Source organism: Gymnoscopelus braueri, assembly GCF_963280865.1.
Source record: "Gymnoscopelus braueri genome assembly, chromosome: 3".
Taxonomy (NCBI): Eukaryota; Metazoa; Chordata; class Actinopteri; order Myctophiformes; family Myctophidae; genus Gymnoscopelus; species Gymnoscopelus braueri.
This window is the reverse complement of record NC_137612.1, coordinates 44148514-44158955: the sequence shown is the minus strand read 5'-3', so window position 1 is coordinate 44158955 and position 10442 is coordinate 44148514. Positions and strand designations below refer to the sequence as shown.

At 42.4% G+C, this 10442-nt stretch overlaps 1 protein-coding gene across 1 annotated transcript in view; it reads left to right on the top strand.

Annotated features, from left to right (window-relative positions):
* Positions 1-300: 300 nt before the first annotated feature.
* The window catches only part of LOC308079300 (regulating synaptic membrane exocytosis protein 4-like), a gene marked incomplete at its 3' end in the record, with an annotated part of 13370 nt that continues 3228 nt past the window's right edge, over positions 301-10442 (top strand). The window contains exons 1-3 of the mRNA XM_080420711.1: positions 301-443; positions 6457-6569; positions 8534-8635. Of these exons, the coding sequence (XP_080276837.1) occupies positions 367-443; positions 6457-6569; positions 8534-8635 (292 nt within the window). The 5' untranslated portion in view covers positions 301-366. The remainder of the gene's footprint in view (positions 444-6456; positions 6570-8533; positions 8636-10442) is intronic.

Sequence of the window (10442 nt, the reverse complement as noted above, 5' to 3'; positions counted from 1 at the left end):
GTCCCAGTATCTACTTATTCACTCCCTGCTCCCCAGTCTCTCTCTCTCTCTCTCTCTCTCTCTCTCTCTCTCTCTCTCTCTCTCTCTCTCTCTCTCTCTCTCTCTCTCTCTCTCTCTCTCTCTCTCTCGCTCGCTCTCTCTCTCTGGTGTACGCTGAGGCATTGTGGGGTACAGAAGTTGTTCAAAGTGAAATATCATTTTAATTAATCTCTCTTTCTCTCTCTCTCTCTCTCTCTCTCTCTCTCTCTCTCTCTCTCTCTCTCTCTCTCTCTCTCTGTCTCTCTCTCTCTCATAGTGGACCCAGAGGGCAGGAAGCTGCGTCCAGGTGGTATACAGAGGAGTACAGAGACCGGCCTGGCGGTGGACATGCCCAGCAGGACGGTACGTCAGGCCAGTCATGAGTCCATTGAGGACAGTGTGAACAGCTACGGCTCAGAGGGGAAGTAAGTACCTCTTCTACTCTACTGTTAACGTTGTAGACTTTGTCTTACAAAGTAGTGAGGGCAATTGTGGCAAATACCAAAATAAGGAAGCCAGGGTTACATTTTGATATCAAAAATGTATCTTTAATCCCTGTGGTTGTGCTGGTCAGCTCCACCAGGGGTCTAGATACATATGGGTCTGTCACTCAAATGGGTCCATTTGGTTACATTCATACACTCTCACAGTTAAGTTAACACTGTGGATTCCACAGTGTAGATTAGGGTCCCAGACATTAACTGGGGCTCTGTGGCTTAATTCACATCAAACTGAGGATCCTTGAAATAAAAACAAAGTTTGAGAAAGACTGGTCTATGAATATAAACCAGGGCGTTGGATGAAAACGTGTTCATGGGAATATCTTTGAGACGTTGCATATAGGTCAGACAGGTCCACCGAGGCTCACATCCCAGTTGGAGTGAGTAAGCCTGTCTGTCTGTTCGTCTCGCCAGCTAACGTATGAATTATTCAGTATCATTATCAGGTCATTTTCAGAATGTAATCATCAGCTCCCTATTAAGGACACGAGGAACATTTGTGTCTATGGGAACGAGTTAGAAAAAAGTGGTGAAGGAAGTATTCAGACTTTTTACTTAAAGGTAGGGTAAGTGATTTACTTTGGTTAAAGTAAGTGTTAAATAGCTCTATATTCTGATAGTACTCATTGATATGAGCTCATTGAGTGTTTGTTCAGTAAAAGGAGTCTCCCATGTCTCTCCAGCTCTTTTTTAAACAGAAAATACATTTTCAGTGCTCTCTCTCCTTGGCTTAAATGTTGTCACCTACCTGAAAATGTACTATATTCTGTTTACTAAAGAGCTGGAGAGACCCCTGTGACCAAACAAACGATCTGCAGCAATGATTACTATCAGAATATAGTACTTTAACCTTTTTAACAAAAAGAAAAATATATATATATATCACTTAAAAGGCACCTTTAAAGGCAATGGCATAGTATGTAACCTTGTGTTTACATAACAAAACAGTAAAAACTGTATACCGAAAATGTCTGTCTATACCAGCAGTCATCGGCCACTGGAGTAGTGTGGTGGTGTTTGCCTGCAGAAACACACTGTCGTATTGCTGTATTTTGGTGTTTTCACAGTTTGTTTTCGTAGACAGGGACGTTGTTGGGCTGATGGTACAGTAGCCTATAGAGGGAAATGACGGGTAGAAAATGTGTTATTGTTTTGATATGTAAACACTGGGCGGAGTTACATACTATACTTTCAAGTAAAAGTAGCAGTACCACAATGTAGAAAAGTACAAAGTGTATTAAATATTTTACTTTAGTAAAAGTACAAACGTACTGGCATCAAAATAACCTTGTGTTTACATAAACACAAGGTAGGCGGGACTGTATACTGTACAACTTCAAAATGCATCACGATGCGACACATTGTGAGCTTGTAGATCAGCTGTTTTGGAATAGCCAAAGTATAAAATAGGGCTTAAGTGGTTTGTGTTAAAATATGTTTTATAATAATCCAAATCTGCAAAGTAACTAGTAACTAAATATATCGGTACAATATTTGCATCTGAGATGTTGTGGAGTAGAAGTATTAAAATATGGAAATACTCAAGTAAAGTAAATGTGCCTAAAAATGGTACTTTACGACTTCACCCATTTTCAACCTATCTTCATATAATTGGTCCTCACTAATACTCATGAAAATATGGTAAAACATTTTTTTACTTGGTCTGTGTCTCAGTGGAGGGCTGTGGACCACCTACCAGTGACATCATCATTAGGCAGAGGGTGTTTTTCAAACAAGATGTCACATGTTTTATTTTTATTTTTATTAATGCGAGAACAATGGCTTCCATTTCGGCATTATAACTTTGCAGGAATAGAAAGCCTGCCGTTTCTATCAGCTTGGATTCACCATCGATGATGTCACTGGTAGGCAGGATTCTGAACTGTTCACTGCCCTCCTCTGAGACACAGACTCGGTAGACAAAAATGGTAGCATATTATCATGAGCTTTATTGAGGACCAATTATATGAAGATAGGTTGAAAATGGGTGACGTCGTCCTTTAAGTTGACTTGAGTACTTATGTACTTAGTTACCACTGCATGATTTCATGTACCGTTAGTGTGTGTATGTTTGTTTGTGTGAATGTGTGTGAATGGGAGAATGTATGAATGGGTATAAATGTGTGTGAATGGGTGATTCTATTTTATTTTATTTAGCACAATTATAAAAAAGAATACAAAATGCATTAGTGCAAAAATGGAAAAGGAGGAGGCAAGAAACCCAAAAGGCTTACAAGGCCTCTACCCATTATGTCTAAGTGCATTAATATAGGACATGATTGCAAAAATGATTATATATGATTACAAAAAACATGATTACGCTGCAAATGACTAGTTTGCCAACATAGTTGACATGCATGAGCATCTTTCAAATTACTCTTGTATGAATTAAGTGAGATTAGTTGTAAGCCAAAAGAATACTTGAATGTATGAATGGGTATAAATGTGTGTGAATGTGTATGAATGGTTTAATGGGACATACAGTATGTTGTGAAGTGCTTAGGATAAAAGGTGCTATAGAAATCCAGACCATTATCCATGTTCATCTATTCAAACGTATTCATCAGCTTGTCCGAGGCAATTCATGTGTGTACCTTTATTGCATCACATTCTATATAACCACACACAACATTTTTCTGCACATTCCACTGCGTGCCTGCGTTCGTTCGTGCGTGTATGTGTGCGTGTGCGTGTGCGTGTGTGTGTGTGTGTGTGTGTGTGTGTGTGTGTGTGTGTGTGTGTATGCTTGTATGCAAACTGTATGTGCATATGTGAGTGTCAGACAGAATGTGTGTGTGTGTGTGTGTGTGTGTGTGTGTGTGTGTGTGTGTGTGTGTGTGTGTGTGTGTGTGTGTGTGTGTGTGTGTGTGTGTGTGTGTGTGTGTGTGCGCGTGTGTGCGTGTGCGTGTGCGTGTGTGTGCGTGTGTAAATCAGAGTGCAGTGCTTATGTTGGGGTGATGAATAAGAGCTTTAGCTAACAGCATCCAATCACACTTATGAGCCTATTGATTCACAGGTCCCCAGGGGTGTGTGTTTGTGTGTGTGTGCGTGTGTGTGTGTGTGTGTGTGTGTGTGTGTGTGTGTGTGTGTGTGTGTGTGTGTGTGTGTGTGTGTGTGTGTGTGTGTGTGTGTGTGTGTGTGTGTGTGTGTGTGGGGGGGGGAGGGGGGGGGGATTTGGCTAGATGACGCAAACAAACAAACAAACAAACATACACACACTCAAAGAAATCGAGTCATGTGGCCAGCCTGTGACATCATTCATCGTTGACGTCACTTGTCTAAGATATATCTATATCTATGACAGGACCCCCAGTTCGTTATTATGTATTAGGACACTGACCCTTATTTGATACCATGATTTATCTCTGGGACACCAATCTACACTGTCAAATCCTCAGTGTTCATTTAACTGAGTTGAATGAACAGTTCTCAAGATATGGGAAGGACTGATACGTTCACATACACTCTCACATACACAGAGATTTGTGGAACTTCTAGATAGACACTGAGATACATAAGATATCTGTGCGTGCGCGTGCGTGCGTGCGCGTGTGTGCTTGTATGCATACGTGCGTGCCGTGCATGTGAGTGTTTGTGTCAGACAGAACGTGTACTGTATGTGTGCGTGTTTGTGTGCGTGTGCGTGCACGTGTGTGTGCGCGCGTGTGTGTTTGCATGTGGAAGAGAGAGAGAGGCCTGTGTATGCATTGATGAATTGCCTATAAAGCTAGGAGGAGTACATATGATTTAGATCTGCAGTCAAGAGATGTGATGATTGGAGAGACTGTTGTGTACACATCCATCACAACTCAACTCACACTGCTGCTGCTGCTCCTCTGTTAGGCAGCTCTACTCGGTCACTGCCTGCACCTGCTTTCCATGATTAGGTGGCTATAAGTTATAGTCTGACCAGGACCTGACTTTGCACTTTAATATGCTTTTAATAAAAAGGTGCCAAAATACTTTAGCTATGGAGAGATGTGAAGACACAGAGAGACAACGAAAGCTTAAAGGTAGAGAAGAGAAGAGACAGTTATGATAAAGAGAGAGTGGGGGAAAGACAGCTTGATTTTAATTATCGAGGTAATAAAAGACAACTAATAAAATAATTAAAATTACATGCGAAAGAAACAGGCAGTAGAGCCATTGCTAAGCCTTTTTCACAATGTGCGTGGCGTGTGTGTGTGTGTGTGTGTGTGTGTGTGTGTGTGTGTGTGTGTGTGTGTGTGTGTGTGTGCGTGCGTGCGTGCGTGCGTGCGTGCGTGCGTGCGTGCGTGCGTGCGTGCGTGAACATTTCCTCTCCACAGAGTTGTACCGTATATTCCAACAAACCTTAAATCACTGACCCCGCTACACTGTGGCACAGTCGATGTGAATGGGTTCATGCTCTCTCCTCTGCCTCCTGTAGTCCACGATCAGCTCCTTGGTCTTGGTGTTGACGTTGAGAGAAAGATTGTTCTCCTGACACCAGAGTGTCAGTGATCTGAACCTCGTCCCTGTAGGCGGTCTCGTTGTCGATAATGACTGTTGTTGTAATGCAGGTGTGTCACACACCTGCATGGCCACGCACAGCTCCAATGTCACCGTGTGTACCGTGTGTGTACACGGAGTAGAGGAGAGGACTCAGCCCGCATCCCTGAGGGGCTCCTGTGTTAAGGATCAGAGGCTCTGACATGTTGCTCATTCTCACCACTTGGCGGCAGTTCATCAGCAAGTCCAGTATCCAGTTGAACATGGTCGGGTGTAGCCTGGAAACCAGACTAGTCTGTCAAATGCTGAGCTGCAGCCCACAAACAGCTGTGAATATTCTTTTAATGGTATTGTGTTTTGTTGAGTTTTCATTACACAATATTTTTTTCTGTCTTTTTTTTTATCTCTCCCCTGACAAATACCCCCATATTCAATTCAATTCAATTCAATCTTTATTTCAGACTCAGGGTCCATATAGCAAAACATGACAATCACACAGTAAAAGCAATAAAATAATAAAAAGAAATAAAAAAACACATAAAAACAGTCCAACTACAGCTTTTCAAAGTCCGTAGAGGCTGTTACGCCAATGTCTCCATATCGTGGAAGAGTACCGAGTAGAACTTTTGACAGGGTTAATTAAAATCTTAATAACATGATTGTCAGACTTTTCAAGACGACATATGAATTTGTACATTAAATTTCTTAACAGGGCTTGACAGGTAGGTACCCCCAGGTTTACAAACAGCTGGCTGGCACTGTGCCATCTTGGTACCCTCACCAGCAACATATCATGCACATTATTAAAAAACACAATAAAACTAATCTACGAAAAAAGCAATAACCCCAAACAATCAAATCTGCTTTTAAACAAATTTGAAATAAACTGAATTAGAAAAATAAGCATAAGGTAATTGTATCATTAAATTGTATTTCGTTTTTTTAGGTTTTTGTTTCCTAGCGCTATATACATTTCAGGTATTATTATTATCTGATCCTTTGTACCTTAGACAGACATCTTTTTCATAGTTTATGTATGCCAGGCCCCGAGTTATCCAGAGTTTTAGGGTTATACCCTCAGTGCCAGAACGAGAAATCCCGAGTTTAAAAAATAAAATAATAAAATATATATATATATATATATATATATATTTTTTTTTTTCTTTTTCTTTTTTTTGGGAAAATAATGTTCAGAACCCAAGATATCATTATCTGAAGATTTGCAGCTCCATCCACTCTTTGTTTAACCTATAACTGAAAAAGGCTGTATCTCGCTTCCTAAGCACTTTTTTTTTCTTTGAAAAAAAAAAGGAAAAAGTTCGCAAAGTTCACAATATTTTTTTTATTTCATTGGCACTGAAAGAGCTAGTATGTATATAATGCCCCCTCTCTCTCTCTCTCTCTCTCTCTCTCTCTCTCTCTCTCTCTCTCTCTCTCTCTCTCTCTCTCTCTCTCTCAGTCTGACCAGTTTGAACTACAGTGGGATGTGTTTAGCATCAGACACGCAGTTCAGTGACTTCCTGGACGGCATGGGCCCCGCCCAGTTTGTTGGACGCCAGACCTTAGCCACCACATCCATGGGTGAGAGGACACATGAAATATATTGTACTGTCATATAATGCAACATATACCAACACTGGCCAAAACAAAATGGGCTGGGGAAAACATATGTGGTTCTCTATAGTGTATATTAACCACTTAATGACATCTTAGTAGAGGTTTGGGTTGTGTAGCCTTGTCATCTAGTAGGCTACATTTGGCGAGATGTATTGCTCCGTTGTGCTGTTGATTAGAAATGAATAATCCAGAAGTAGTCTCCCCCTTGACTTACAAACAGCTCTCAAAGTCCCTTTTTAGCACATAAACAAACGCAAACAAAGCTGATTCTGCCAAAATATAACATCTCAAAACCTGGTACGGAATTCGTTTTTAATAAAAATGTCACCTTCCTGTTGATTTTACTGAAGATCTGCATCTGGATCCACGGGTCCAGGCCGGATCTTCTTCCTAATACAAATAGCTCAAATCCAAATTAAGTTGACATTTTACTTTTTATTTAAGCCCTATTTTATACTTTATCGTATGACAGTGTAGTGTAAAATTAGGAACAAAAAAAGCCAATATACAAGCTGACAACGTTGAAACGTTGACACCATAAACCTTGATTTTTTTGAATTTTTGAGTCTCCTGCAGAAGTTGAAATTACATCTTCAATACTTGAAATACTATTGTATTTCTGTGGTCTGGACAAACGGTTCATTTATTTTAATGAGAGATGAAAGGTGAGCTGCTCTAATGAAACAGTCACACATCACAGAGGTCTGGACACTGCAGGAAAGACGAGACATGAAAGACGATCTGAACCAATCAATCTGTTCCTCTACACGTTTGTCCTTTCAAGTGTGGGAAAAAAACTAATACCAAGATGGCACAGGTTTAGAACTGGTTTGGTTCAAAACTACATCCATGTTGAACACCAGAATGTTATTGGGTACGTTTGAAGGAGGCAAATATGACTCATATGAACACATAACTCAATGACAGACAGACAGACAGACAGACAGACAGACAGACAGACAGACAGACAGACAGACAGACAGACAGACAGAACGACAGACAGACAGACAGACAGACAGACAGACAGACCAGCTGGGATATGCTCATTACACCCTGCCACCAGTTTGCATGCTTATATAACCTTAGATAACCTTCTCAGTTTTTTCACTGTTTGTCTCTCCTACACTGTCTCCATCTTAGCTTACTGTCTGTCTCTGCTACACTGTCTCCCTCTTAGTTTACTGTCTGTCTCTCCTACACTGTCTCCCTCTTAGCTTACTGTCTATCTCTGCTACACTGTCTACCTGTGTGCTGTCCCACTGCCTGTCTTTCCTACACTGTCTCCCTCTCAAGCTTTCTCTGCTACACTGTCTCCCTCTTAGCTTACTGTCTGTCTCTGCTACACTGTCTCCCTCTTAGCTTACTGTCTGTCTCTCCACTGTCTCCCTCTTAGCTTACTGTCTGTCTCTCCACTGTCTCCCTCTTAGCTTACTGTCTGTCTCTCCACTGTCTCCCTCTTAGCTTACTGTCTGTCTCTGCTACATCGTCCCCCTCTTAGCTTACTGTCTGTCTCTGCTACACTGTCTCCCTCTTAGCTTACTGTCTGTCTCTGCTACACTGTCTCCCTCTTAGCTTACTGTCTGTCTCTCCACTGTCTCCCTCTTAGCTTACTGTCTGTCTCTCCTACACTGTCCCCCTCTTAGCCTGTCTCTCCTACACTGTCCCCCTCTCAGCTTACTGTCTGTCTTTCCACTGTCTGTCTCTTAGCTTACTGTCTGTCTCTCCTACACTGTCTCCCTCTCAGCTTTCCTATACTGCCTGTGTCAGTGTCACACACACTGTCTGCCTCTTAGCTTTCCTACTGTCTGTCTCAAAAGCAAAATACTTAAATGAATGAATGAATAACAAAATATAAATATATACATAAATAAAAACACTCTCCCCTCTTGTTAAATCAACACTTTTTTATCATCCATCCATCCATCCAGGTGACGTAGAGATCGGCCTGATGGAGAGAAACGGAGGTCTGCAGGTGGAGGTTGTTCAGGCCAGAGGACTGACAATGAAGCCTGGTTCCAAAGGACCACCAGGTAAAACCGCCCCTCTCTCTCTCTCTCTGTCTGTCTGTCTGTCTGTCTGTCTGTCTGTCTGTCTGTCTGTCTGTCTGTCTGTCTGTCTGTCTGTCTGTCTGTCTGTCTGTCTGTCTGTCTGTCTGTCTGTCTGTCTGTCTGTCCATCCATCCATACACCTCTCTCTGTATAAATCTACAAATCTGACTACCTACTTTTTTATTTGTTTCCTACCAACTAGCCCACCTGTCCATCTCTGTCATAGACAGCATTTTTTTTTATTTTTTATCAGGGTCCCTATTTTCGGCAAAATGTTCACCTATTATGACATGGCCAGAAGACAATGGGCGCCGTGGGGCAAATGTAGGACTGTGTGAGCTGCGGTGGGGCAGCAGGTCACACACACACACACACACACACACACACACACACACACACACACACACACACACACACACACACACACACACACACAGACAGGCCGGTCACATTATCACACCTCTGATCTGATCTGATCTGATCTGATCTGATCTGATCTGATCTGATCTGATCTGATCTGATCTGATCCAACCTCAACTGTTAAATCATGTCTGAAGGGCAGTAATGGATCCTAATTGTATAAGAACATAACAGCATCAGCAATACAATGAAAAGGACCGAGAGAGAGAGAGAGAGAGAGAGAGAGAGAGAGAGAGAGAGAGAGAGAGAGAGAGAGAGAGAGAGAGAGAGAGAGAGAGAGAGAGAGAGAGAGAGAGAGAGAGAGAGAGACAGACAGACAGACAGACAGACAGACAGACAGACAGACAGACAGACAGACAGACAGACAGACAGACAGACAGACAGACAGACAGACAGACAGACAGACAGACAGACAGACAGACAGACAGACAGACAGAGAAGAGGAGCGACAAAGTCATTGACGGATATAAGCCGTAGAAAGAGATATAAAGACCTGGCTCCAGATTTCGGGATTGCTATGTTTAATCTTGTCATCTAAATCGTGTTTGCGCACGCACGCATGTGTGTGTGTGTGTGTCTGTGTGTGTGTGTGCGTGTGCGTGTGCGTGTGTGTGTGTGTGTGTGTGTGTGTGTGTGTGTGTGTGTGTGTGTGTGTGTGTGTGTGTGTGTGTGTGTGTGTGTCCTCTACTGTGATATTCAGTAGAGCTCGTGCTCCAATTGCTGTTGCAGTGAGTCTGGAACCGAGAGTCAGTGAGAACTTTGTCATATTGAAATGTTCACCTCAAGGTCTATTATTAAGGGAAACCCTCGGCTGATTTTGTAGTTTTTCAGTTCAGGTTAAAAGCTGGGGTGGCACCTGTCAGCAGGGAGTGTTGGGCGGGAGGAGTAGGACGAAGGTTACACGGTGGAGGCTCCTCACTGGCAGGTGAGCCAGTAGGACACAACAGCAGTGACAGCACAGACTGTGCGGGGAGGAATCAATTGGCAAAAGGACTAAATTGGGGAGAAAAGGGGGTAAAAAGCAAAAAACTACAGCAGGGTAAAACATGGCAGGCACAAGAACAAAGATCTGTAAGCAAACCTGGTGTTAGTTAAACAGACTTTCATTTTTTCCATCTACACCAAATATCTTCACCAAAAATAGCCAATCTACAAGATAGATAGACACACAGCTAAGAGGAAGGCAGGGATGTAGAAAGACAGCTAGCTGAGAGGGAGACAGGTAGGTAGACAGCTGAGAGAGAAAGGCAGGGATTTAGATACACAGCTGAGAGGGAGACAGGTAGGTAGATAGACAGCTGAGAGGGAGACAGGTAGGTAGATAGACAGCTGAGAGGAAGGCAGGGATGTAGATACACAGCTGAGAGGG